We start from the raw sequence: 27977 nt of genomic DNA, 5'->3' as shown, positions 1-27977 counted from the left end.
TAATGATGTTTTAACAGTTTATTTTGAAGGTCATTTTAAAAACAAAGTTAAAGACAATCTGAGAAAAAATTGCACACAATACACTCATTAAATAAGTATGTGATTGGATCAATAAGGGAAATACGTCGTCTTCCGCAACTCCAAAATAAGTTCTGTTGTCCTGAAGGTTCTTATACTTCCAAAAAGGGGGGGAAATCATGGCAATTAAAGTTGCCTCTTAATCACGTAAACCTACAGTAGAAACCAAATTTTTCTGTTCTTCCCAATAAGTCAGTTTCGATCTTCAAACTGTGCCTTGTTTTTTAAAAGATATGATGCTAGAAATTCAATGGGATTTGGTGGTCTGTAAAGGAAAAGAAATCCAAAATTTAGAAATTTATATTCAAGATGTGTTAATTTAAATGTATTGTTCCATAATGAAAACCTTTTTTTTTTGGCCACGCCACATGTAGGATCTTAGTTCCTCAACCAGGGATGGAACCCATGCCCCCTGCAGTGGAAGCTCAGAGTCTTAACCACTGGACGGCCAGGAAAGTCCCTTAAGCATATTTTAAAATTAAGAAGTGGGGGAGAGGCGGAGCTGGAGGAAGGTGGTCAAAAGGTATAAAATTCCAGTTATAAGTACTAGGGATATAATGTACGTGATAACTACAGCTGACAGTGCTGTATGACATATAGGAAAGTTGTCAAAAGAGTAGATCCTAAGAGTTCTCATAACAAAAAGAAATTTTTTTTCTTTTTTTTCCTTCTCATTGTATCTATCTATGAGATAATGGATGTTAACTAAACCTATGTGGTAATCATTTCACAACATACATAAATCAAACCACCATGCTATACAACTTAAACTTACATAGTGACGTATGTCAATTTTTTCTCAATAAAACTGGCAAAAAATTTAATAAAATAGAGGTATTATTTCATATTTATCACTTTTACATATGTTACTTTTGCTGATAAAACAGGTCCAAAGATGAAAAGTTGGCATAAACATCTATTTTAAACCCTACCATAAAAAGGCATATTTAGAATTCATTTACAATGATCTCAAAACATTCTCTTAGCACTTTAAACAGCCTTTTGAACTAACTAGACAAAGACCATACTTGTTACATAATATTTATAGTTAATTTGATGAATTATTTTGCTAGAATGCCCTTACTTAAAACTTCTATTTACTAATAGAATGTTACTTTAAAACTTCTTCAAAATTTTTTTCTAGCATTTAAAGTAATATTTAGAATTTCTAATATATTGGCCTTCTTTAGAAAAAGAACAAAAATGCATAAAAGATGCCAGCATTTTAATTGTCAGTAGTGGAGCCAAGACATATCCTGCAGTCATAAATAAATCCTATTTTATTAACAACCCAAAATAAATGCTTAATGTTTACTCATTTAATTTTTTTTAACTTAAAACTAAGTAAGACACCTATTCTAAATAACTCACTCTTACCGTAAGGTGATATGTTCCATCAAGTTCCTTATCACGTTATGTCAGTTTGCTACAGTGTTCATTATTAGTCTTTGAGAAAAACATAATTTACACCCAATAAGTGTTAACTAATATAACTTACAAAAAAATTTTCTTATTGGATTTACTTATACAAAAAGGATTTAGGTAGAATTACTGGGGAAAAACACTGCACAGAAAAGAGAAAAACTGTAATCTTATTAACAAAGGTATGTAAATTGAAACAACATGGCAAAAAAAGGTTTATAACTCGCATGCACTTGAGGCTATGGTGATACTGAAAGAATTTTAAGGATAAACTTTTGGACAGAAATATGACAGTGGTGTCAAACACCATAAAAATAGTCATGTCATTTGAAATAGCAAACCAATTATTGGGTATTTATCATAAGAAAATAATTAAACAAAAGCAAAAGGATATGAAAACAGATAAACTACCTGGTGACCAATAATAAGAAAGGAAATTGGACCTAAATGTTCAACAAGAAAATGCTTAAGTTAATTGTGGTATTATTATAATTTCATTTAAATCATGAAGGCTCTGTAAAGATATGGAAAAAGTTTTATCTTATTATTTTAAGTAAAAAGGAGATATTAAATCACATGCATGCCATGATTACAAACATGCATATCATCCAAGACTAGTAGAAAAATAAGTGTCTGAATTGAGATTATGGCTGACTTCTTTAAAAAAAAATCTTTAATATCTATAAATTCCTTAGATGGTAAAAAATAACTATATATAACTAATGATATTTCAACTAGGGAAGTTTTTATTTTGCTTTTTCTGGTAACTCCGTTTGCAGACACTATTATCTTACCTTTCCTTTGCAAGCACAGCAAGTCCTTGTAATAAGATAGGCACAACTGTCTGATCCAGATAGGCACGAGTTGGCAAAGACTGGAGATCCACTTTCTGTTTTGATGACTTTTCTGCATTAATTTTCTCATTTTCTACTATCCTCTAGTGAATTAAAAAAAAATGCATGAATATTAAAAAATAACTACATTATTTTGAGTGCTAAACCAAAATTAATGGAAATATAACACTAATAGAAAAGGTAAATCAATGACTAGAAAGCTGGTATTGAAATGCAGATCTCTCTGCCAAAATAAAATCAGATCCATTTCTAAATTTAATTCAAGCATTTTCTCAAGGCACCATAATATCTCATTCTTTTTATGTCATATCTCCAGATCCTACACTTACTTTCTTTCTTTCTGTCTTTTTAGGAGTAAACACAAGTCCTTTTTCTTTTCTTCATGAGAATACTTTCTTACAGTGTGCTTCAAAAAATCTGGACATGACACTAAGTAGCACTGAATCACAATGAGAAAACTAGTCCTGTCTCAATTCTTTCATCACAGATAATATCAAGGACAAAGTCTCAGTTTGGTACCAACATGTCTTTAACACTTCTGTAACACTTGCCAAACTGCCTTCTTAACAGAGAGAGCAGGCTTCAGGCTCAGAGACTTCAACTGGCAACAGAATCTAGCTAAAATTTATTACCATTGTTTTGTATTCACTGTTTTTATTTTTATGGTTACCCTCTACGACACTGAGAATGCTTTTCCATTTATGTTTCTTTTTAAAACAAATGCATCTATTTTTTTTTAAGTGAGTAAATTCAAGAAAAAACATTAAGTAAAAATAGCCAAAAAACAAAAGAAATGACTAATATGGGAAAGATCATTAATGTGATATTTAAGTGACGTTTAGGAAATGATGACTTATACTTTCTACACCTAAGAACCCCCCAAAATCTGGTCTTTTTATATAGAGTCATCTGACATCCAGAGCATCAGAAACTACTTTACAGAAAAACTTTGCCTTCTTCTGAATATCTACCATTTCAGAAATTTAGAAATTAGTGGCTATCTCAAAGACAAAACACTATTAAGAGCACTTTCATTTAAAAAAACTTTTGTTCCAATCATATTAGAACTGAATATAAATGAGTCAACAATTACAAAAGAAAAATTTCTACACTTAATTTTTTTTTAAGAAAATTTTATTTTGTAAAAACTGAGAAAAGGGACTTCCCTTGTGGCACAGTGGTTAGTACTCCCCGCTCCCAATGCAGGGGGCCCAGGTTCAATCCCTGGTCAGAGAACTAGATCCCACACACATGCCCCAACTAAGAGTTTGCATGCGACACCTAAGGAGCCCACATGCAGCAACTAAGGAGCCCGCCTGCAACAACTAAGACCCAGTGCAACCAAATAAATAAATAAAAAAACTGAGAAAAAATTTTAAGCATATAACTACAACATACATACCATGCTTTCCAAAAACACCTGCCAGAACTATGTCAGGTAACTTGTCTAGTTTTGCTTATGATTTTTCAATCTAATTTTTGGACTTAATAAAAATAATTATACTTATTTAATGTATGAAATAGCTATTTTATTTGCCTATGAATTAAGAAACATTGTTCATCACTAAATTTCAACAAGTACCCATATATGATAAAAACTAGTCAGTTACATGATATCCCAATACCTTCAACAAGAAACAGCAATGCCTAAGCAACTCTGATAGACCCTATAAGCTCCTTGACCAAATCCTCTCATTTATTTCATTTAAACATTTACTACCCACTATGTGCCAGTTGTTATGCTTAATTTTAGTAAAGTTAAAATCCTGAATTAATCTAAAAAATACGCAGATGAGCCTGGAACAACATGCAGGTTTGGGGCACTGACCCTTAACAATGAGGAAGTCTGGAGCACCAACACTCTCTGCCCAGCCAAAAATCCACTTATAACTTATAGTTGGCCCTTCATATAGGCTGTTCCTCCATATTTGTGGTTCTGTATCTACAGTTTCGTATCAGTGGATTCAATTAACTGCAAATCGTGTAGTACTACAGTATTCACTATTTATATCCAAACTATCTCACACACACACACACACACACACACACACAGAAATTAAGCTTTTAAAAGTGTAGAACCGTGATCACAAAAATGGGGGGGGGAAATGAGGTGAACACTATGATTGCCCCAGCTTACTTCATCTTGCCTGGAGAACTTATGCAACAAAACTCAGGGAGAAGGAACCTAAGCAGAGCCCTGCAGTCTCCCTATGTTGAGAAGACAGAGTTGAAAATTCAGGAAGACCAAGAGAACTAAAACTTACAGGGCAGAATACTGAAGAGGAGAGTTTCACAGAGAGCAGAGAGTTGCACAGAAAGAGGCTAAGAGATTGCCTTCACGTCTTCAGGTGAGTGTTTATGAGAGCATGAGTGTGAGGGAACTACTCAAGGCCAGAAGAAAAAAACCACTTGGAAGAAGCAGGAGGTACAATCCCTGGAGCTCACACAGGCCAGAAGTAGTTCATGTTCCTGTGACCCAGGATGGGAAAACCTCATAATACATGAAGCATTGGGTAGAGTACACAAGAGAATGAAATTAAGCCTAAACTAAAGGCTGGTCTGGTCCCACCTGAAAAAGCTTAAAGGCAAACCTCAAAAGATCAGACTGTTTCCAAGTAACTTAACCATGTCCCAGAGCAAAGCTCAAGAATGGAGAAATACAAAAATAACCAGTACCCAACAAGGTAACAATCATAATGCTCAGCCTCCAATAAAAATTACCTGACAAGCAAAGAAGCAGGAAAAAACTACCCATAATGAAGAGAAAAACCAACTCACAGAAACAGACTCAGAAACGATACAGATAGCACAGGCAATGCCATTAAACCAGTTATTATAATATATTCCATACATTCAAGAAGACACAGGAAAGAATTAATAAAGCTAATACTTGAAAATATTTCAAGAAATAATGGCTGAATTTTTTCAAATTTCAGGAAAATTCTAAACCCAAAGATCCAAGAAATTCAATGAATCCTAACCATAAGAAACATTAAAAAAAAAAATACACCGACACATCATCATCAAGTTACTTAAAACCAGTAATAAAATCTTAAAAGCACAAAGAAAAGACATTAACTGTGGAGAAGCAAAGATAGGAATGATAGCCGACTTTTCATGAGAAACAATGTCAGCCAGAAGACAGTGGAGAAAATGCTCGGCAAAAATAGCTCAAAAGCAAAGGCAAAATAATTACCTTTTCAGACATTCAGAACCGTAAAGAATTCCTTACCAGCTGATCTCCACTACAAGAAATGTTAAAGAAAGCCCTTCAGGAGAATGGGAAATTATACCAGATGGGAAGCCGGACCTATACAAAAGAATGAAGAATCCCGAAATGACAAGTATATGGATAAATGTGAAACATTCCTTTCTTACTGTTTAAATCTCTTTAAAAACGATAAAAGGACGGAAATGAAAGGAGCACTTCCGGTTCGACAATAACCCGGAGCCGGGGGCGTTACGTCCGCCCTGTTGGGCCTTGTTCCTCAGCTCTGCCTTCGCCCTAGTCTTTCTAAAAACCCAGCTGTGCTGTTGGCCGTGCCGGACAGGCTCCCGGACGCCTGTGAGCTCCCCGCAGCCCCCTTCGTGGATACGGCCTCGAACAGCCCCAAGGGGCGGGCGCAGTGCAATTCATGACGGTCAATAAACTGGACGTGGTAATGTCGCTTTCTCGCTCGTTCAGTTTAGTGCTCATTGTTCTGACTCATCTTGGGTTGCATGAAGCGGCAAGCTTTTACCAACATGCTTGGCTGGCAAACGCTCTGGCTAGTGCTCTGAGGCTGCAGCAAAGAGTTAAGCAGAGCATTCCTGACCCAGGCATTATTAGAGAACAGCTGCCACTACCTGTTGTATTCACTCGTTAATTCCTACCCTGTTAACAATGAATATTTTCCCAGTGGTGTTATTTTCTTTGTTTCATACTGCCCTTCAGGAGGATGGGAAATGATAAAGATCCTTGGTGCAAAGGGTTCCAATAGTTTACCTCTGCTGAGATCTCTCTTGGATAAATTCAGCACTAATCAACAGAATATTCTGAAATTTACTGCTTGCCATGAAATATTCTTGATGCCTGCTACGGTTTTTAGGCTTTTCAGTGGTCAAGGAAGTTTGCCCCAGCCTTTTATACACTATAGATTCCTTACTCTTTGATACTCCTCTTGAAGAAATCCACATGGTCAGACTCTGTTTAATGAACTGAGGATTATTGTTGAACATCTAATAATGAAACCTGCTTGCCCATTGTTGTGAGAAGACGGTCTCCAGAGCATTGCCTTTACAAGCAGACGGGCACCAACAGTTGCACAGTCTAACATCCAGCTAAGTTATATGTAATATAAATAAGCACTGTTAGCTGCTGGTACTTCTGCTAGGGATGGTTAATTCCAGGTGTAAAACTGACCTCAATGCAATTTACATAATTTACATAAATGCATCTCAAAAGAAAAATGATCATTTTCCTGGCATGTTAAATCAATTTTAAACACTTTCTGAGAAACTTCATTGTAATGTGTTGTTAGTTAAGGAAGTTTAAATCTTGTGATAAATGTATCAAAAATTCTTTAGACATTGCTGTGCCTTCATCATGAAGTACATTTATTTCTCTTGTAAAAATAGCTCTAAAATTTGTTTTCATCTAATTGGTAACCTGAAATTATATCTGGCATGAGTTCATTATAGTAATATTAACATGTAAATCCAGTATATTTTGAGACAGTATTCTTTTGCCATTTAGAATTCTGGTTGAGGATTTTAACAAAAATACTTCCCACTGTATTTAATTTCAAATTGTTTTTTAAATTGATTTTGTGCTGCTTTGTTAGGACAGACTTATTTTGGATGCACCATTATAATAGGAATTCTATATATATCTTATGCTATGATCTTCCAAAATTTTATTTTCATAATTACTTCTGTGGCTTTGAATATATTTTTTAAAGGCCCAACTGTAAGCTTGTTAGGCAATTGGGTAAATATTTGTGGTCACCTAAGCATTTTACATCAGAGAGCAGTAGTCAGACAGTTTTCCTTTCAGAGACCCATTAAGTAACATTTCTCAAATAGGAAATCCTTTTAGAAATGTGCACACACAGGTTTTTAGTATTACTGTAGTTTACACAATTACTTAGATCAGATTGTTAACTGCCAGTTTTCTCGGTTTCTTAGGCTTGAAAATTCATAGACAATAGTATGCCTTTTGAAAGCATTGTGACTGAAGATTGAGCATATGACTAAATTTGGTATCTGTTCTGAAATAATAATGATTATACATACTTACCCATCAAATCTGATTTAAAAGATTAAACAGAAAGGTTTATAGGTAAGGTTATTGATTGAGAACCGGGCCAGAGGAGGAATTGTGGGGGAAATAGTATGCATTTCAATTTTGTAATATATAGATAAATTTGGGGGAATTGGATGTATTATGCAACTGTGAGTTGAATTGTACAATATGTTAAATACCTTTGCTGAGCTTCCATCAACTCCTTTATAAAATTCATTCTGATCTTTATTATTGTTGCATGATTGAAATGTTTAAAACATTGCAAAATGTTAACACAGAGTAATGTAATGGTTTTTGTAACCAGTTTTCGTCTATGTGCATGTAACTTGGATTTTTCAAATACACTCAGTGACTTATCAGTAACATCAGTTTTCTTTTTATTCAACTTTTCAATCTACAGAAATGTGATACTTACTTGACAGCTCAACTGTAACCAGCTACTTTTGTAATTTTGTAATATTCTCTACTCAGTTAGAGAAGCCTCATGATATACAGTTGATTGGGGGGTGGGGCACTCTCATTATCAATATGTATGTAATCTGATGGTTTTAAAAACTAAATTTTCTAGAGCTATAAAGTAACCATAATGCTAAGTAAACAATAAAAATTTTTAATAAAATAAAATTTAAAAGATAATTGACTTTTTAAAGAAAAAAATAAAAATAATCAATTGCAGGGTTTATAACATATGTAGAAATATATGATAACAATAGTATAAAGGCCAGGAAAGAGGAAATGGAAGGATACTGTTGCAAGGTCCTTATACCATACATGAAAAGATATGTTACCACTTGAAGGTAAATTATGGGAAGTTAAACTTCCATAGGATAAGTCCTAGAGCAACCACCTAAAAAAATTACAAGTCAATAATGGAAATAAAATGGAATTCTAAGAGAAAAAGCAGCAGCAGCAGCAGCTGTAGAGCAGTGGTTTCCAGACTTTGAGATATCACAAACAAGCAAATTAAAACTAAAATAATACAATGAATTAAAAAGGCTAACATAGGGTTAACTCTATTTTACCAAGTAAAAACAAACAAGCATAATTATTATTTTACTATCAACATTAACTCTTAAAAGAACAGGCATTTTACAATTATGGAAGCAAGAAAACCAATCACCGAGTAATGTATCATCATCACTCACTCACTCCACTCTCATTTTTTTCTCACTTTACCATGGAAATTGGTTTGAGGGTTTGACAAAAAGCATTTGGTATTACTGCTCTACTGTATCATGGCTCTGCCTCCATATACAAACACCATCGAGAAAAGACTGTGGATGCCTAAAAGAAGTCTCTTAAATGACTAAAACACGGTAGCATAGAGTATCTTCACCTGATTCAGCAGAGCAGTTCAAATAAAAAATTGCATTATGAAAAGACTCGGATTCTCTTAACCCTGATATCAAACCAATAAACATGCCTAGCAATTTTATAGGCACAGAGTAGTCACTCCACATGCTGGGGAACTCTAGGAGTTGGTCAATATCAGCAATATAATTTAATTCCGCCTTAAAAATGTCAGCCTGCCTAGGTTTAACACACAGCTCTCCACTTACTTCCTGGTGACCTTAAGCAAGTTACTCAACTTCTCTGAGCCTTGTGAGACTGAAAATACATGTAAATTACTTACGAGTGTGCCTGGCACTGAGCAAAAGAGCTAATATTACTATTACTGCTCTACTTGGAAATGCTCCTGCCCTCATTTACCCAAACTTAATTATTGATAATGTGTCCCCCCCCCCCCATAAAACATACACATCTCCTCCAGGAACTCTTTATTTTCCTAACCAATCCCACCTAGCTCTGGTTAATTGAGCTGTTGCAGCATTCACTCATTCATTTACAAAATTTACAAAGTAACTTTTTCTTTTAGACAGCAACCTCTTAGCACCTGTATGAAAAAAGCTCTATAGAAGTACACCTTCTTTTCTAAGTTTTTCACATGTGCTCTCTGACTTAACCTTGTAAGGCAAAAACTGTCTACTGCCTGTTATAGCTTCCAATGCCACCTACTGAATTCTGCAAAGATATCAACATTTACTAAATGTTGACTTCACCAGCACACTATTTTGCTACAAAAACAATCGGTTTCTTAATTTTGATGTTCTTCCAATGCAGTATCCCTGCAAAGCATTAATAGCCACCAAGCAAAACGATTCTGACAATCTCCATCTAATGTATGTTTGTTTCTCTGTATCATTTTCGAAATTCTGCCTCTCGACTCAGCTGATTTGTACGTCTGCATACCACGAAGCATTAGTACCGCTAATAAAACAAGCTGCCCATAACTGGATACTATTTGGTTCATGACAATAAAAGTTTTCCCTTGTGCAAAGCAACCTAGTAAACATGGATCCCAAGGTTTCTCCAGGTTTTAAGAGACACAGAGATACAGCATAGCAACTGGGCAAGTTACCTCGACGCTGTCTGTGAGACCGTACTCAGAGTGGGGGTTTTCTGCAACCTAGAAAACAAAACACAGGTCACAGAGACATCAGCCACTATTCCTTGCTGCACACCACCACCCTGAATCCAGGGCCTCCTGGTACCTGCGTCTGTCCCTCCAGCATCTGCTCTGGCTCCATGGCTGACCCTGCAAGTCACAGTCCCCGGATACCAGTCTTGGAAAACAAGAAAAATCGTGAGTTACCCGGGAGATTTCAAGACGAAGACGCCAGGATGGAGTCCAGCCCAGCCCCGACCCCGCCCCTCACCCCCACCTGGGCGCGGAGCACCCCGAGCAGTAGAGGAACAGGGTGAAACAGTCCACGACCGGGCGCCCGCATCAGGTCCGGAAGCTCCGCGATACTCCCAAGAACCTAGAAGAGGAGCGGAAAGGGGAAAGGGAGCTGATTACCCGCGCCCAAGCCGTTCGTTCCTAAGAGCCCTGCACCGCGCCACCAACTCCCAGCACAAACTGCTTCCGCCGTAAGTGACGGATGTCGCACGACTGCCGCGCCTGCGTAGAACGCCCCAGCGGAGGCCGGGCTGGGAGGAATTCAGACCCGTCCCGATGCTAGGCTACTCACTGGGATAAGCAGTGTCCTGGCCAAGGTGTGGCCGCGGCGTCTGTGAAAGAGTCGTTCCTCGACCTGCCTTCCCAGAGCAGGCGCCACCCCAGCTGCAGACCCAGTGACTACGCCAGCCGGCAGGGGTTCGGCCCGGCCTGCCCTCGGTGCTGCCTGAAATCTGACGAAGCTCTTCCTCGCGGAACCGAAACCACTTGCTGGATAATTCTTACTAGAAAATCACAGACCCAAACCCAGCGGTCTACGAAACAATGTCAGTGTTTTACTCTAAAGCCAAAGTGGGGAAAAAGCAAAGTTTAAGGGTTTCTTAGTAAGCTTTTATTCAAGTCCTTAAATATGTGAACGTTGACATGTTAGTGCTACCTTAACATTTGTATCAAGATTAGCAATATGCAGCTGGCTTTCCAAACCGTGATACTATTTATCCTATTGTATTTATAAAACTGCAAAAGATAATTTGGCTCCTATACACATTTGTAAATAGCAAACAGGATCTAGTAAATCGGATTCTCGTAATTCCAGTAAATTACATTTATTTTAATGTAAATATAAGTGATACACTCATTAAAGTGCCTGCCTTTGATTCAGTAATCCCATTTGTAGTTGCACTTTGTCATATGGAAATATTTTAACTTCATATAAAATATTTGGAGACTAAATTATGGCATATCAATATACTAGAATAAAGCCATGACTTTAAAAATGTGGAAATATTTGTGATCATAACATTAAGGTGGTTTTTTTTGTTTGTTTTGGTTTTGGGGTTTTTTTGTTGTTGTTTTTTAAGGCCCTGCTGTGCGGCACGCGGGATCTTAGTTCCCCAACCAGGGATCCAAGCAGTGCCCCCTCCATTAGGAGCGTGGAGTCTTAACCACTGGACTGCCAGGGAAGTCCCAAGGTTTTTTTTTTTAAGGTAGAATACAGTGTCATTTTACTACTCCATTAAAAATGCATGGCTAAAAAATCTAAAGTAAATAAAATTTGTTTAGGAGCCAGACTCGTGGGTACATTTTTAAAGTTTTATTTTATAATGTGTACTTGATGCGTATTGTGATTGGTGACAGCTTTTTTCATGTAGAACTGATGCAAAAAACTGGATATCTATGTACGGGATATAGAATTTTTCATGTAGAATTGATGCAAAGCTGTGGATGCTTATGTACAGGATATAAAAACTGACTAGTACATATATTAATTCAAATTAAGATTAAATGCTTTTCAGGAATGGAAAATAACAGCAAGTAAAATCAGAGAATAACTGGGAAAACTTAAGAGGAGAGTTATGTGCATTACTGTTTTTATATATCCATACATTTCCCAATACATAGTAGGCACTCCATAAAAATTTCTAAATTCAAAAACAAACAAACAAAAAAAACCTTCCAAATTCCAGAAAGTAACTGAGAGCTGCTAATTTACATTTTCTAAGTACTGACAGTTTTTGTTTTTGTTTTTTACTGATAGGTTTTAGTAAAGTAGGAAGCTAGACTGTGAGCTCCTTCAGGGCAGGGGACTTGTTTTATATATCTTTACGCTTCACATAGTGCCTGGTACATCATAGGTACACAACATACATTGAGTTGATTCACAGTCAGAATTGCATTTTAATTAAGACACTGACACTACTGAAGAAAAAGGACATAATGTAAAAATGATCACTGAAGTAAACACAGAAAAATTAACTATAGACCAGGTTTCTCTCAAGCTAGAAGAAAGTTATCAATGTGGTTTACAAAAAAAGCTTCACTGAAGTCTTTACACTTATAACATATTAATTGAAAGACTCAGGGGAAAAGCCCATAGCAACAGAGAGCGGAGCAAAAATAAATAAAGAAGAGTAAATAACAGGAATGATGTAAACAAATTAGCAAGAAAGTTATAGGAAGTATAAAATTAATTCAAAATACTGCAGAATGCTGTTTTGATATGAAATTAAAAATTCTAAATAGTATGGCATAGAAAACAAACTTATGGTTACCAAAGGGGGAGGGGATAAATTAGGAATTTGAGATTAACATATACACACTACTATATATAAAATACATAACTGGGCTTCCTAGGTGGCGCAGTGGTTAAGAATCTGCCTGCCAGTGCAGGGGACATGGGTTCGATCCCTGCTCCAGGAAGATCGCACATGTTGTGGAGCAACTAAGCCCATGAGCCACAACTATTGAGCCCACGTGCTGCAACTACTGAAGCCCATGCACCTAGAGCCCGTGTTCCACAACAAGAGAAGCCATGGCAATGAGGAGCCCGCACAGCACAATGAAGAGTAGCACCCACTCACCGTGCACAGCAAAAAAGACCCAACACAGCCAATTTAATTAATTAATTAATTAATAACCAACAAGGACCTACTGTATAGCACAGGGAACTATACTCAGTATTTTGTAATAACCTGTAAGGGAAAAGAATCTGAAAAAGAATATACATATACGTACACATACGTATATTTGAATCACTTTGCTGTACACCTGAAACTAACACAACATTGTAAATCAACTATACTTCAATTTTTAAAATTTTAAATAAAGTAAAAAGATGGCCCTGAGAACCATCATTATGACAAAAAATTGCAATACTGAATACTGTCTACAGTGGGATAAATTAAAAGAATGAGAACAACATTTAGCTCTTATTTGGACTTGTAGTACCAAACTTTGTTCAGGACTCCTCTCATCTGCTTCCAATATATCTTTTTCTTATGGTACTTACCTCATCCTGCCTTATATTTTGTTTATAGTTAAACACAGTTAGAGTCTTGAGTTCTTCAAAGGCAAAGATCTTATATTCATCTTTGTATTTTTTGTTTCTTATATGTGATAAATATTTTTTCAAAAGAATTTATAGCAAGCAGTTACACCAAAGTACTAGTCTCTAGCCTTTCTTTCTTTCTTGGGGTTTTAGGGAGATAGTAGTTATAGATTCTAGAACTAGAATTCTGCTTGTGGTGCGTGGGCTCTATTGCACTCAGGCTGAGTAGTTGCGGCACTCAGGCTTAGCTGACCCTCGGCATGTGGGGTCTTAGTTCCCCAACCAGGGATCGAATCTGGGTCCCCTGCAATAGAAGGCGGATTCTTAACCACTGGACCACCAGAGATGTGCCTCTTAAATAATTTGTGGGAAAGAAAGTGTTCAGAGAAATAAAGAACATGATCCAACACACACATGTGCACACGTGTTTACAGAGAAATACATAGAATTTATTGAGTGTAAATGGACCCTCTGAACTCAGTTTGTGTGGAGGGACACCAACCACCTCTCAAGACAACCTAAAAATATATATTCCAGATTTGGTAAGTCACTTTCCAAGGAAGTGTTTTTTGTTGCTAATATAGGAAGACAACTACTCTACCTGTAGTTCCTTGTCTTCACTACCAAACCCCATGCCCAGGCACACTTACCACCATCCCCAAGGAACCTACCAAAAGGACTTTTCAAAGACATGAATACAGCATATTCTTCCGATTTTTATGATACAGACATATCTCAGCAATGAGAATAATAAAAATGAAGGAAAAGGCTAACCTTAATATCATTTCCCATCCTAAAATTGTCAATTACTTCAGCTGTTTCTGAAAAGAACCTATATTTAAATTTTTTTCTAAAATTTCCTGAATGATTTTCAATTTTTTAAAGTGTTACTTTTATGCTTTATGTTTTCTTTTTGGAATCCAAATGACTATCATCATTTAAATTTAAGTTTATAAATTGGTCATGGGTTATTAAGTAATAGGCACAACATATAACTTTGATATTTCTTAATTTTAAGATACCAAGAGCCATTCCATGTTAAAATATGTTGAAACCATTTCTCTTGGTGGTAAAATAGAAATTGATAATTATGCCACCTCATTTTAATACAAGATTATTGTTGAAAATTTTTTCCTCTATAATATCATTATCAGAATGTATTGATGATGCATTCATATATGGGAGAGTGCAGAAAAAAATTGAATTAGAAATCCAACTATGTTCAGGTACATTGTGAAGTGATTTACTTATTCTGCCACTTAATACTCTAATGCCCTTATAAGTATGATTATCCCCATAAAAGAAGATAGATTCAGAAAAATCGTCACACAATGTTACATAAGTAATTACATGGCTAATTGAAATTTCAACTCAGATCCATCTAATTCCAAAGGTTGTGCTCCTGGCTGTGCATAAATGGAGAACAAATATATTGGTTAATATATTTTTGGTTTCCAGCAATAGAAACCCCAACTGAAATTTGCTAAACAATAAAGGAGACTTTCTGGCTAACAACTGAATAGTAAGGTGGGCATCAGGTAAAGTTTAGTCACAGCTCCTGCATGTTTCTCTGTGATGTTCTCATCTTCATTTCTCCTTTATATATCAGCTTCCACCTCAGGTTGCTTTTCTCATGGTTGAGAGACAATTGTTAGAATTATTCAGGGCTGTATGCTTTCTTTTCCACATTTAAGGAAGGAAAGCATCACTTCTCATGGGTCTAAAATCTGAAGTTTGCTTTCATCTATCCGACTCAAACCAGTCATTTTGATAAGGCAGATGCCATGTGCTGATTGCCACAGACCTAAATTACTGCCATCCCTAAACATGACAAAGATATGACCTGGTGGTGATTAATACCACCTGAATTGCACTACTGCTATGCAAGGGGACAGAATGGGTTTCACAAAGGAAAATCTTACAATGGCTAGGAAGAGAGATGGAAGGGAATGGATTTTGAGTAGTTAGCCAAAAAGTATTTGCTATCAAAGGTCATGTAAAGAGTTCATACTTAGTATGAGCTTATCACAAAAGAGATAAAATACAATGAAATGTTCACTTTGACACAGCAATAGAAATACAAAAATGTATAAGGATACAAAGATAAGTACTGTACCACAGTTTTTAGCAGAAAAAGATTGGGAATAGGTTAAATTACAATATCTCAATACAATGGACTACTGTGTAGCCATTGAAAAGAATGAGGTAGCTCTATAGGTCTGGCATGTAAAAACATTCACAACATAATTTTATCTGAAAAATGCACGTTGTAGCAAAGTCCGTGTGGTGAAATTCTTTTTTTTTTTTTTTTGCATATATATACTTGTATATACATAGGAAAAAGCCTGGATAGATATACAACAAACTATTAATAGTGATTACCTGTGAAGAAGGAAAATAGTGAAGGGAAATTTTTGCTTCTTGCCAACTTTTATATTGTTTGATTTTTTTTTTAACTGAAAGCATGAATTTGTTTTAAAATTAAAAGGTCAGGGACTTCTCTGGTGATCCAGTGGTTAAAACTATGCGCTTCTACTGCAGGGGGCATGGGTTCGATCCCTAGTCAGGGAACTAAGATCCCACATGGCATGCTCCTCTACCAAAAATGCCAAACATACTTAGATAAATTTTTTAAATTGGAAAATATGTCACTTTATTATATGTAACACAGGTAATAATGGTGAAGATATTTATGTGAGTAATGAGTCTAATCGGTTGTATAATAGCATTAAAAGAAAAATCTTCCAGTTCATTCTTCCCTTTACCCCCCAATTTATGGGGCATATGCAGAAAAGAGTTAACATAGCAGGCCTGAGACTGCTAGCCTTAGATAGGCCTGCTTCCAAGATTGTCTGGTGTCAATAAAAGGAATCCAAATTGGAAAAGAAGTAAAACTGTCACTGTTTGCAGGTGACATAATACTATACATAGAAAATCCTAAAGATGCCACCAGAAAACTACTTGAGCTAATCAATGAATTTGGTAAAGTTGCAGGATACAAAATTAACACACAGAAATCTCTTGGATTTCTATACACTAACAATGAAAGATCAGAAAAAGAAATCAAGGAAACAATCCCATTCACCATTGCAACAAAAAGAATAAAATACCTAGGAACAAACCTAATTAGGGAGGTAAAAGATCTGTACTCAGAAAACTATAAGACACTAATGAAAGAAATCAAAGATGACACAAACAGATGGAGAGATATACCATGTTCTTGGATTGGAAGAATCAATATTGTGAAAATGACTATACTACCCAAAGCAATTTACAGATCCAAAGCAATCCCTATCAAATTACCAATGGCATTTTTCACAGAACTAGAACAAGAAATTTTACGATTTGTATGGAAACGCAAAAGACCCCGAATAGCCAGAGCAATCCTGAGAAGGAAAGACGGAGTTGGTGGATTCAGGCTTCCTGACTCCAGGCTATACTGCAAGGCTACAGTGATCAAGACAGTATGGTACTGGCACAAAAACAGAAATATAGATCAATGGAACAGGATAGAAAGCCCAGAGATAAACTATGGTCAACTAATCTGTGACAAAGGAGGCAAGGATATACAATGGAGAAAAGACAGCCTCTTCAATAAGTGATGCTGGGAAAACTGGACAGCTACTTGTAAAACATGAAATTAGAACACTCCCTAACGCCATAGACAAAAATAAACTCAGAATGGATTAAAGACCTAAATGTAAGGCCAGACACTCTAAAACTCCGAGAGGAAAACATAGGAAGAACACTCTCTGACATAAATCACAGCAAGATCTGTTTTGACCCACCTCCTAGAGTAATGGAAATAAAAACAAAAATAAATAAGTGGGACCGAATGAAACTTCAAAGCTTCTGCACAGCAAAGGAAACTATAAGCAAGACGAAAAGACAACCCTCAGAATGGGAGAAAATATTTGCAAATGAATCAACAGACAAAGGATTAATCTCAAAAATATATAAACAGTTCATGCAGCTCAATATCAAAAAAACCAGCAAACTGAAGGTTTGAGGACTTCCTTAGAAGAGAAAGAGAGCTAAAATATCCAAAAATACTATTTAGTCATAGTTGCTTTCTAAATAAATTAATGGGTTAAAGTGATAAAGTGACCAAATGTCCTGGATTAGTTAGCACAGTACTCAGCTTCTCCTTTTTGTCCTGGTGAAACTGGCCCAGATTCCCTTCAAGATTAAGTGTCCTGCAAGTTCTTGCCATCTGAAAACTGGAAGGCTGTCTCACTGTAGGTTAAATGGCTGAGAAGTTTAGGATCTTCAGTCCAGGGAGATTATAAAGCCAGTATAATATCCAGGAACTATTTTTCTTGAGACAAATTTTAAAAGATGTTAATTCAAACGGACAAAGGATTAACCTCCAAAATATACAAGCAGCTCATGCAGCTTCATACCAAAAAAGCAAATAACCCAATCCACAAATGGGCAGAAGACCTAAATAGACATTTCTCCAAAGAAGACATACAGATGGCCAACAAACACATGAAAAGATGCTCAACATCACTCATCATCAGAGAAATGCAAGTCAAAGCCACAATGAGGTATCACCTCACACCAATCAGAATGGCCATCATCACAAAGTCTGGAAACAACAAATGTTGGAGAGGGTGTGGAGAAAAGGGAACTCTCCTGCACTGTTGGTGGGACTGTAAGTTGGTACAGCCACTATGGAAAACAATTTGGAGGTTCCTTAAAAAACTACAAATAGAACTACCATATGATCCAGTAATCCCACTCCTGGGCATATACCCAAAGAAAACCATAATCCCAAAAGAAACTTGTACCATAATGTTTATTGCAGCACTCTTTACAATAGCCAGGACATGGAAGCAACCTAAATGCCCATCAACAAATGAATGGATACAGAAGATGTGGCATATATATACAATGGAATATTACTCAGCTATAAAAAGGGATGAGATGGAGCTATATGTAATGAGGTGGATAGAACTACAATCTGTCATACATAGTGAAGTAAGTCAGAAAGAGAAGGACAAATATTGTATGCTAACTCACATATACGGAATCTAAAAATGGTACTGATGAACTCAGTGACAAGAACAAGGACGCAGATACAGAGAATGGACTGGAGAACTCGAGGTATGGGAGGGGGCGGGGGGTGAAGGGGAAACTGAGACGAAGCGAGAGAGTAGCACAGACATATATATACTACCAACTGTAAAATAGTCAGTGGGAAGTTGTTGTATAACAAAGGGAGTCCAACTCGAGGATGGAAGATGCCTTAGAGGACTGGGGCAGGGAGGGTGGGGGGGACTCGAGGGGGGGGCGTCAAGGAAGGGAGGGAATATGGGGATATGTGTATAAAAACAGTTGATTAAAAAAATTTAAAAATAAATAAATAAATAAATAAAAAGAAAAAAAAAAGATGTTAATTCAAAAAATGGATTTGACTGGGATATAACTCCAAGAGGCAGAAAATATGAACTGAGATTATTAAAAATTGAGATCCCAGCAGAGTCTGAATTCTGGAATGGCATTGTACATGTAAGAGACAAAAACAAATAAAATTTATTGAGCCCTTTTATATTCCAGGTATTATGCAGGAGGTTTCAGATGTATTCTTTCATTTTGTAATTTAATTCTTATTCCACCCATTTTACAGCTGAGTTAATTAGAGAACTTGCTCCATATCACACAACTAATCAGCAGCAGAACCAAAATACCAACCCCAGTATTCTCTGACTCTTAAGCCCATGTTTTTACCAAACAAAAAAATGGCAAAGGCACAGAAAAGTAGTCAATATTAAAAACAACTGGATAGCAGAGACTTAGCAAGTGGCAGGCCAGGGGCCAGAAACTTAATACCTGGATGCTCAGGAATGAAAATTATTCTTGTTCCAGGGGCTAATGATATATTTATTTCATGATTAATACAATACAAACAGTCTATGTAAAAATGTTTTTCTTTGGAAGCCTAGATTTCAACCTTAAAACCCTAAACGGTATGTGTCATTAACTAATATGTGATGCTGCGCAAATAACAGACTGTTAGATCCTCAAGTTCCTTACTTTAAAAAGTGGAGACAATAATGCTTAACTCAAATAGCGATGATTGACTACAACAGTAAAAGTTAACCTGCTTAACCTAAAATCCGGGTTCAATAAACTTTAGCTAGTAGAAGTAGTCATCCTCATCATCATTGTTGCTGTTGTCTCCTTAAACTTAAGTATGTTTATTTACCTCAGGATTGAAACTAGGAATGTTTTTATGACTTAGCAAATTGGTTGGGAAATGCTTTCTTAGGTGAGCAATCCATCTTAAGCTCTAATCTGAAATTGAGGTAAAAGGAAATTCTGCATATAATCACTGTGGTAGATTAGTTGCAAAGATGACAGCAATAATTCCTTCCATCCCTCCGTATATACCTCTTTGCAATGTGACTTTGCTACTCCTCCATCAGGACGCAGAATTTATTTTCCCATCTCCTACACTGGAGTTGGCCATGCAACTTGTTTTGACAAAAGCATGCAGCAGAAATAACTCTGTGCAACTTTGAAGGTTAGGATTCAAGAGGCCTTGCATCTATGCTCTCTTGGAAGCCACATGCTATATAAAGAAGTCTGGAATACCCTGCTGGAGATACATGCCCCAGCCAATAGCCACCACCAGCATCTGGACATGTGAATGATAATAGCTAGGCCGTCCAGCCCCAGTCAAGCCTGCAGCAGATTACTGCCTTCACATACATGAACCCAAGGAAGGCCAGCAGAAGAACCACCAAGCCAAACCTGGCCCAAATTGCTGAGTCACAGCAGCAGAACTGTGAGTAAATAAATGAATGTTGTCTTAAGTCGGTAAGTTTTGGAGTGGTTTATTATACAGCAACAGAAATCTACAACAATTACCATGTTTGAATTGTTTTTCAAATTATTAATATTTATTAAATGAGTACCATAAGCAAGGCATCAGGCTAGGTGCAGAAAGTGAGCCAAAATATGTAAAGTTTGGCCATTGCCTTGAAATGAGTTTATAATCTACATCAGGAGGTGATAAAGTATTTAAATAACAATAACATAATATAATAGAAGAGTCATAGAGTAACACAACCATATTGTCATAAGAATTTAAAAATCAGATCATTTCTGCTGGAGGTAATAAGGGAAGGATTTATCAAGAAGATAATATTAGAGCTAAGCCTTGAAGGATTTTGACAGTGGAAGTAGGAGGAAAAGCAATTCTAAGGGAAAGAAAAATGACCTGAGGATAATTGTGGTCCTGGTAAAGAACAAAGAGTGCTCTGAAACTTGCCAGTACTTTATTTTAGCTGGATTACAGTATATGTGTAGAGAGGGAGATGTGGGAGAACTGTCCTTCATTCAACAAATATCAAGTTGCAGCTTCATTCCAGGCACTGCCTACTGCTCCATTATCATGTAATAGATGTGGAAGCTGAACTACAAATGTGGAGGCCGAGTCACTAGTCCAAGATCACAGAAAGTGGTGGAGCACAGGTTTGAACGCAACCAGTCTGACTCTAGAACCACTCTACTACTGGGCAGTGTCTTGGCTAAGTTAAAAAGTTAGTTACTTAAGGAAAAAAAAAAAAAAAAAAACTGGCACCAAACTAAATACCCATTAACAGTTGCAGTGAAAACAAATCAACAAGGAGGAATTTCAAACACTTAATATTGAACAGAAAAATCAAATAAAGAAGAATACATGCAGTATGATTATATTTGTTTAAGGTCAAAATCAGGCAACTATACAACATATTTACATATGTTAATATACACACAAAACTAAAATGAAAAGAAAAAAATGATGAGTACAAAATTCAGGATAAATTCCCTGGCAGTCCAGTGATTAAGACTCTGTGCTTCCACTGCAAGGGGCACAGGTTTGATCTGTGGCCAGGGCACTAAAATCCCACAGGCCACTCAGTGCAGCAAAAACCAAACCAAAGCAAAACAAAAACCCCACAAAAATTCAGGATAGTGGCTTGCTCTACATGGGGAGAAAAAAGTTTGAGATTAGGGAGAGACTCACAGAATGCTTCAAGGAACTGGTTACATTAGTTTTTTTTTTTTTTTATTTTTTTTTATTTTTTTGGGGGTACACCAGGTTCAATCAACTGTTTTTATACACATATCCCCGTATTCCCTCCTTTCCTTGACGCCCCCCCCTCGAGTCCCCCCCACCCTTACATTAGTTTTTCTTAAAATAGATGCTGTTTACTTTATTATTTTTCTTTAAACTACATATATATATGTGTGTGTATATATATATATATATATATATATATGTTATACAGTTGTTTCTCAGTTTCCTGGGGGTGGGGGTAGTTTCCAGGAAGCCCCTCCTCAATACCAAAAGCCAGGCATGCTCAAGCCTGTTACATAAAATGATATAGTATTTGCAGATAGCCTAATCACATCCTACCATATACTGGAAATCATCTCTAGATTACTTACAGCACCTAATACAATGTAAATACTATGTAAATAGTTGCAGGCCACGTGGCAAATTCAAGTTTTGCTTTTTGGAACTTCCTGGAATTTTTTTCAAATATTTTCCATCCTCTGTTGGTTGAATTCGGATGCAGAACAACGGATATGGAGAGCCAATTGTAAAACATCTCGCTTACATGATATATGTGTAAATCTAATAGATTTCACACAACAACAAAAAGTATCACAGGGTTCAAAGGAGGGAAGGTAGGAATTGAAATGAATCAGATGTGAAAGAGAGAGGGCATTTCAGAATAAGGAACTGGCAGAGGCACAGAGGCAGGAAAAGGGGTGGGAAGCAGTAAGAGGGAAATAGGGAGTGGGTCATTTTTGCAGTAGCCTATATTTGCAGGGGAGTAGTGGTTGGGAAAAGCAAGATTAAGTTGTGGCCAGAATGTGGAGATTCTTGGAAGCATTTGTAAACCTCACACTGTAAACAATGGGGTCTTTATATCAATTAGGATTCCTCAGCTTGGGGCAAAAAAGAGGAAGGAGGGAGAAAGAGAAGCAGAAAAATAGAGAAATAGACTGAATAGTTTTCGGATAGATTATCAAGTAAGTGACGAGTCCAGGAACCTGGTAGTTCTGGGGAATCTCAATGAAATGAACTGATTGGGCAGATCTTTAAAGCACTCAATTCTCACTGCTTTCTATTCCAAGTGTGTCTCCATCCAAGATTCCAGTTTCTAGGACAGTATGATTAATCTAATGTTTCCACCTCAACGATCTGGGAGCCGGGGTTCTGTGCTTGCAACTCATTAGAATACATGCAGCAGAGGTAAATAGGTAGTTCTCCAAAGGAAGCGACATCGAATAGAATTTAAAATAAAATAAAATAAAAAGCCCAGTCTGGATTGCTCAGGAAGTATGGGATGATTACTGCGCAAAACTCAAGAATTCCCTTATTCAAACATTAATTCTTCAGATTAGACTTCTAAACACATGCTAATTTAATTAAACCTCTTGAACTGATGATTTCATCCCAATGAGCTAACATTTTCGTTTTCGGTGACCTTAAGTTTCTGTACGTCCCTACAACTGCTGTCCTCTCAGATAATAATTACCAGATTGGGACCCATTATTTCCGCGATGGAACTCAGATCAACCACCCTTTGCGGAAGATTGGCAGAAAATGCTGAAAGAAATGTAAGAAAACTATGACACCGTAAGACAGCCCTGTGAACTAGCCGAGCGACCCGAAGCTGCAGCTGTCCCTTCCGTGAGTTGATAGCTTAGGTTCCCTGCTGAGGAGTTCCCAGGGTCAGCGAAGTCGACTGAGCGACCGGTCCCTAAGGGCGGCGTAGGCCGAACTGCATATTGGGAAATGTAGTTCCGCGGGGGAAGGGATGCAGGGACGGGCGCCGCACAGGCGCACTATGGGCTCAGGGCAACAAAGACGGCGGCGTGCGCGCACGCGCCGGAGAAAACTCGGGAGGGCGTGCGCGTGCGCGTGCGCGCCCGACCGCCGTTCTAAGTTGCCGAGCGGCTGAGAGGACAGAGAGAGGGAGGGGCAGGAGCTACCGACCGCAGGAGGAGGAGAAGAAGGGGTTGTGCTCCTGGCCGAGTGAGGAGAAAGGGGCGGGGCCGGCGAGCGGCGCGCGGAGGTGCCGAGCTCCTGGGACCGGCGGGCGCGCGGGGGTCTGTGGCCCTTGTCCCAGTGGCCGCCGCCGTCGCTTGGCCGCCGTCGGTCTGCGGGAGGCGGGTTATGGCGGCGGCGGCAGTGGGAGCTGTGAATGAATTCTCCGGGTGGACGAGGGAAGAAGAAAGGCTCCGGCGGCCCCAGCAGCCCGGTGCCTCCCCGGCCTCCGCCCCCCTGCCTGGCTCCCTCGCGTCCCGCCCCCAGGCCGGCCCCTCCGCCCCAATCGCCGCATAAGCGAAACCTGTACTACTTCTCCTACCCGCTGTTCGTAGGCTTCGCGCTGCTGCGTTTGGTCGCCTTCCACCTGGGGCTCCTCTTCGTGTGGCTCTGCCAGCGCTTCTCCCGCGCCCTCATGGCCGCCAAGAGGAGCTCCGGGGCCGCGCCGGCGCCAGCCTCGGCCTCGCCCCCGGCGCCCGTGCCAGGCGGGGAGGCCGAGCGCGTGCGAGCCTTCCACAAACAGGCCTTCGAGTGCATCTCCGTTGCTCTGCGCATCGATGAGGACGAGAAAGGTAACTGGGGGGTGGCTGGGGGGAGGGGGCAGTGGCGCCGGGAAGAAAGCTGTGGGGTCGTCGAGGGAGGGCAACACCTGCGTCCCTTTCTTGCGGGAGCTGGCGTGCACTCCCGGAATTGATCTGCCGCGCGAGACCGCTTCCTCGGGGTTAGACCCTCATCCTCTACGAGTCTCAGTTAAAAACCTGTCCCCTTTCAGGCACCCTAGCCGTTGACTTTGTTTCAGACACTAGCCTACACCTACACTTCTGCATGACCCAAGTCCCTGTGAGACACCCAGACGTCCTGGTGACAGTGACAGTTGTCCTAGAGTGACCACACAGATCCTTTCTAACGCTGTGAACGCTGAGCGGCTTGCTCTCAGCCAGGTTTCCAAAAGGTTTTGATATCGAAGAAGCTGTGCCCTGTTATAGCCTTTTAGTGAAAGCAGAGTACTGTAGTGTCAGAAAAAAAGAACAAATGGTGACTTAATTTTGAAAGGAACAGCTGCATATGATTATAGCTGAATTTGCACTATTTTTTTGACTTCTAAGTGTTTTTCATTAAAGTTCTATTTTAGCATAAAACTTTTGCTCCTGGTTGATTTGATCTCATCTAAATGAGTATTCCAAAGTAACCTCTAAATTTCTAAATTGAAATATCGAGTGAATAGGATTGATTTATACATACCATTTTACAATAAAATTTAAAGATTTCTGTTTTTGAAAGAAAGCAAGGGTACTGCATCCTTCAGATTTCTTTTAAGCTAACGTTTTTAGTCTTTCTATATGCCAGCACTGTGTGCTCTTAGTTTTGCATGTGTTATCTGTTTAGTCCTCACAATTACCCTGTGAGGTGAAGGTACTGTTAGTATCAGCATTTCACAGATGAACAAACTGAGGCTCAAAAAGATTAAAGCAGGTCATTCCAAACCTATGCTAATTGCTAACGACAAGTTTTTTATGGAAGGTGATAAATAAAGTTAGAAGGAATCTTACATTTTGAAAATCCCTCCTTTTATCCCTAACTCCAGTACACTGAGATCCTCTTTTCCCTCTAACTACTCATTTGCATTGTCCATTAGTTAAAAAAACAATCTGCAGTTTATTTATAGTGTCTCCACTACCAACTCCAGAAACTCTTCTAGAGTTTCAGTTTTGTTGAAATTTATTTCCTTTTTGGGTCCTTGGACTGAGAAGTAGGATATAAGGAAGGAGGCAGGTATTCATGAGTTTGGGGTGTAAGGACAGAGTGGAGGTTAAGACTGTTGAAGAAAGGAGGCACATTTAAGAAAAGAATACCATGTGTTTTTGGAGGGAAGTTGTTTTTTAACTGCTTCATTCTTTTTTTTTTTTAATAAATTTATTTATTTATTTATTGGCTGTGTTGGGTCTTCTTCGTTGCTGTACATGGGCTTTCTCTAGTTGTGGTGAGCGGGGGCTACTCTTCGTTGTGGTGCATGGGCTCCTCATTGCCATGACTTTTCTTGTTGTGGAGCACGGGCTCTAGGCGCATGGGCTTCAGTAGTTGCGGCACATGGGCTCAATAGTTGTGGCTTATGGGCTCTAAAGCTCAGGCTCAGTAGTTGTGGCACACGGGTTTAGTTGCTCCATGGCATATGGAATCTTCTTGGAGCAGGGATCAAACCTGTGTCCCCTGCATTGGCAGGCGAATTCTTAACCACTGCGCCACCTAGGAAGTCCTAACTGCTTTGTTCTTTACCACCTCTAAGGAACATTCAAGATCTCCTGGGGAGGGTGAAGAAGCATACCATTATCCTTTCCTAGAGAAGCACTGTTTTATTGCACTATTTTATTATAATAGACTCCTCTGAAGTTTACTGATGTAGGTCAAAAGTTGTTTTAGAATAGAGGAAATATGTTTAAGGGTAGATCAGTTGTTGTATTTGGGAAGAGAATGCCAGTGAACACAAGGAAATTTTGCTAACACTAGGTGATGGGAGTTGGGAGGTCGCGTAAGAGATCAAGGAAAACTTAGGTGTTAAAAAAAAAAAAAAAGATGCTACACTTAGATTTAAAGAGTAAGTGATGAAAGTGGAATCCAGACCTTGGGTTTCGTGCTGGTGATTTATCTTTGGGTATCACATATATGCTTGTATCCATTATATTTAATTCCTCTTAAAATATTTAAGTGTAAATATTTACAGCAGTCTGTGTGCCACATATTTCACTCTATTTCAGCTGATGATGTTTCTATTCAAAGATTTTGCTTTATTTATATATTAGTTTGTAACTTGGACATCAGAGCAGGCAATGATGACTCTAGTTTGAGTTCTACAACTGATGCATTATATGCCACAGTAAATTAGTTCAAACTGAAACAAATTAGTTATATTAATTTTCCTTTAATAGTGAAGTAAAACTAAGTTTACATTGTTGTGGTTCTCTTCTATCTCAAATTTTTCCTTTAGCATCTTGAAAATTTTGTACTTTACCCTTAATTCAGTAGTTGCAAGAGTTCACATTTGAAGCCTCTTTGCCCCTCAGCCATCTTTGACAGTACAAACTTAATTCCAGGAGAATTTCATTCTCTCTCTTTCCTACTGCATCAAAGTATATGTGAACAAATAGAAATGAATTGGATAGGCAGTCTTCAAAGGTTTCCTAACTTTGTGGTTAGCCCCTAAACCATTAAGGGGCTGGTAGTGTCATGCACTCCCTTTCCCTTAACAACTCGACTTAGCTTCTAAATATACTGAAAGTCACTTTATTTCATCAGGTGAAGTGGGCTATTGTGGACTCTAGTGGTGTTAGTTAATTGACACGTTTGGTGCCTTCAAATAATAAAGGCCAAATTAAATCTTATTTTAACAAATTAAATCTTATTTTAACAAGGTAATATATAAATGTGGATTATATGGTGACTGTTTATTTTGAATTTTATTCTTTGTTATGGCATACTCAACTTTGACACTGAACTTTCATGAAGGGCTAAATTTATCTGAAACCAAGCTATTTTGAGTAGGAAAGAATAGCACAGCAAATTCTGTTCACCTAATGTAAGGTTATGTGAAGTTTGTTAATTAAAGCAAACATTTATTGGATTCCAGTTAATTTGCACAACTCTGCATTCCAGATGTTAATTTGAGAAAAAATTACTTCCTCTCCAGTGAGGTGCGTTAAGACAACATTTGTTATGTGATTAATAAATGTGTGTATACTTTAATATATATTATATAGCCTTCATTTTTTTCCAAAGAGTTAAATCATTTGTGGATATTTTCTTTAATTGCTGAACATCTTTGAAAAATTGATAACCTGTGATATCCGTTGTATATATGGCGAAACTGGAATTTAAAGAGTGAACCACAGTAGTAGAACCAGGAATAGAATTTAGGTGAACAGACTCTTAGTTTTATACTTTTTGTTTTATACTAAGCAGGTTCTCTATTTTGTAATTCTAAGGGCCCCTTGGAATACTTGGGGGAGAAGAGGAGGTTGTAATAGTGGTTCTTTGGATTAACGAGAACATGACCTAACATGCTTTGTGTGGCTTCTGCAGGTAGACAAGCCTGGGATCTCCTGAGTAATACAGTGGTGCAGGTTCTTCAGGTGTGGTTCAGTTACCTCAAGTATGTAGGACTTGACAGACAGTAAGGGCCCAGTGTATTGTATGAAAGAGAGAGAGCCAGTTTCTCAGGATAAGATAGGGCTGCAGCATCTGGCATCGAGGATAGAAATTATCTAAATAAAATCCTTTTCTATGTATTCCAAGTCAATTTATATTTAAAATGGAAGGTTTTTAAAGAAAATTAATTACCATGTAATATTATAATTTCATATAATCCATTGTTGTACATTATTTAAAACACACACAGAATACTTGCTTATCTGCATCTATTTTCAGAAGATGAAGCTAGAGAGTAGAAATCAGAAGTATCAGATTTGGTATACTTTCTTTTACTCCTAAAAACTACTAGACATCAT

At 37.9% G+C, this 27977-nt stretch overlaps 2 protein-coding genes across 8 annotated transcripts in view; one reads left to right on the top strand and one right to left on the bottom strand.

Annotated features, from left to right (window-relative positions):
- Positions 1 to 3: 3 nt before the first annotated feature.
- DPY30 (dpy-30 histone methyltransferase complex regulatory subunit) lies at positions 4 to 23818 on the bottom strand. Of its 4 annotated transcripts, none has more exons than XM_057740774.1 (6): positions 23801 to 23818; positions 10362 to 10460; positions 10191 to 10262; positions 10058 to 10105; positions 2295 to 2437; positions 4 to 343 (listed from the first exon to the last, which is right to left on the bottom strand). In XM_057740774.1, the coding sequence occupies exons 3-6, from the start codon at positions 10224 to 10226 to the stop codon at positions 271 to 273; spliced, it is 300 nt and encodes a 99-aa protein (XP_057596757.1). In that variant the 5' UTR covers positions 10227 to 10262; positions 10362 to 10460; positions 23801 to 23818; the 3' UTR covers positions 4 to 270. The 4 variants fall into 4 exon arrangements, with proteins under 4 accessions (XP_057596757.1, XP_057596758.1, XP_057596755.1 ...); XM_057740775.1 differs by lacking the exon at positions 23801 to 23818 and adding an exon at positions 1456 to 1524 and having other exon boundaries at positions 10362 to 10576; XM_057740772.1 differs by lacking the exons at positions 10362 to 10460; positions 23801 to 23818 and adding an exon at positions 10499 to 10591.
- The window catches only part of SPAST (spastin), a 61850-nt gene continuing 57220 nt past the window's right edge, over positions 23348 to 27977 (top strand). Inside the window, exons 1-2 of one of the 4 annotated variants that reach the window (XM_057740769.1) lie at positions 23400 to 23466; positions 23814 to 24050. In XM_057740769.1, coding sequence (XP_057596752.1) covers positions 23894 to 24050 — 157 coding nt within the window. In that variant the 5' untranslated portion in view covers positions 23400 to 23466; positions 23814 to 23893. Of the gene's footprint in view, positions 24051 to 27977 lie in introns of all 4 variants that reach the window. The other 3 variants (XM_057740770.1, XM_057740767.1, XM_057740768.1) reach the window with 3 other exon arrangements.

This window comes from Hippopotamus amphibius, chromosome 7 (assembly GCF_030028045.1).
Source record: "Hippopotamus amphibius kiboko isolate mHipAmp2 chromosome 7, mHipAmp2.hap2, whole genome shotgun sequence".
NCBI classification, from domain to species: Eukaryota; Metazoa; Chordata; class Mammalia; order Artiodactyla; family Hippopotamidae; genus Hippopotamus; species Hippopotamus amphibius.
This window is presented reverse-complemented; position numbering and strand designations above follow the sequence as displayed.

What these genes read in the sequence shown, in the direction of transcription:
- DPY30 (XM_057740774.1), bottom strand. Translation starts at nt 10,226, where the DNA reads ATGGAGCCAGAGCAGATGCTGGAGGGACAGACGCAG. An exon ending in GTCTCACAGACAGCGTCGAG is followed by an intron (nt 2,438 to 10,057) that starts GTAACTTGCCCA and finishes TTAATTCACTAG; the next exon opens with AGGATAGTAGAAAATGAGAA. An exon ending in GCTGTGCTTGCAAAGGAAAG is followed by an intron (nt 344 to 2,294) that starts GTAAGATAATAG and finishes TTTCCTTTACAG; the next exon opens with ACCACCAAATCCCATTGAAT.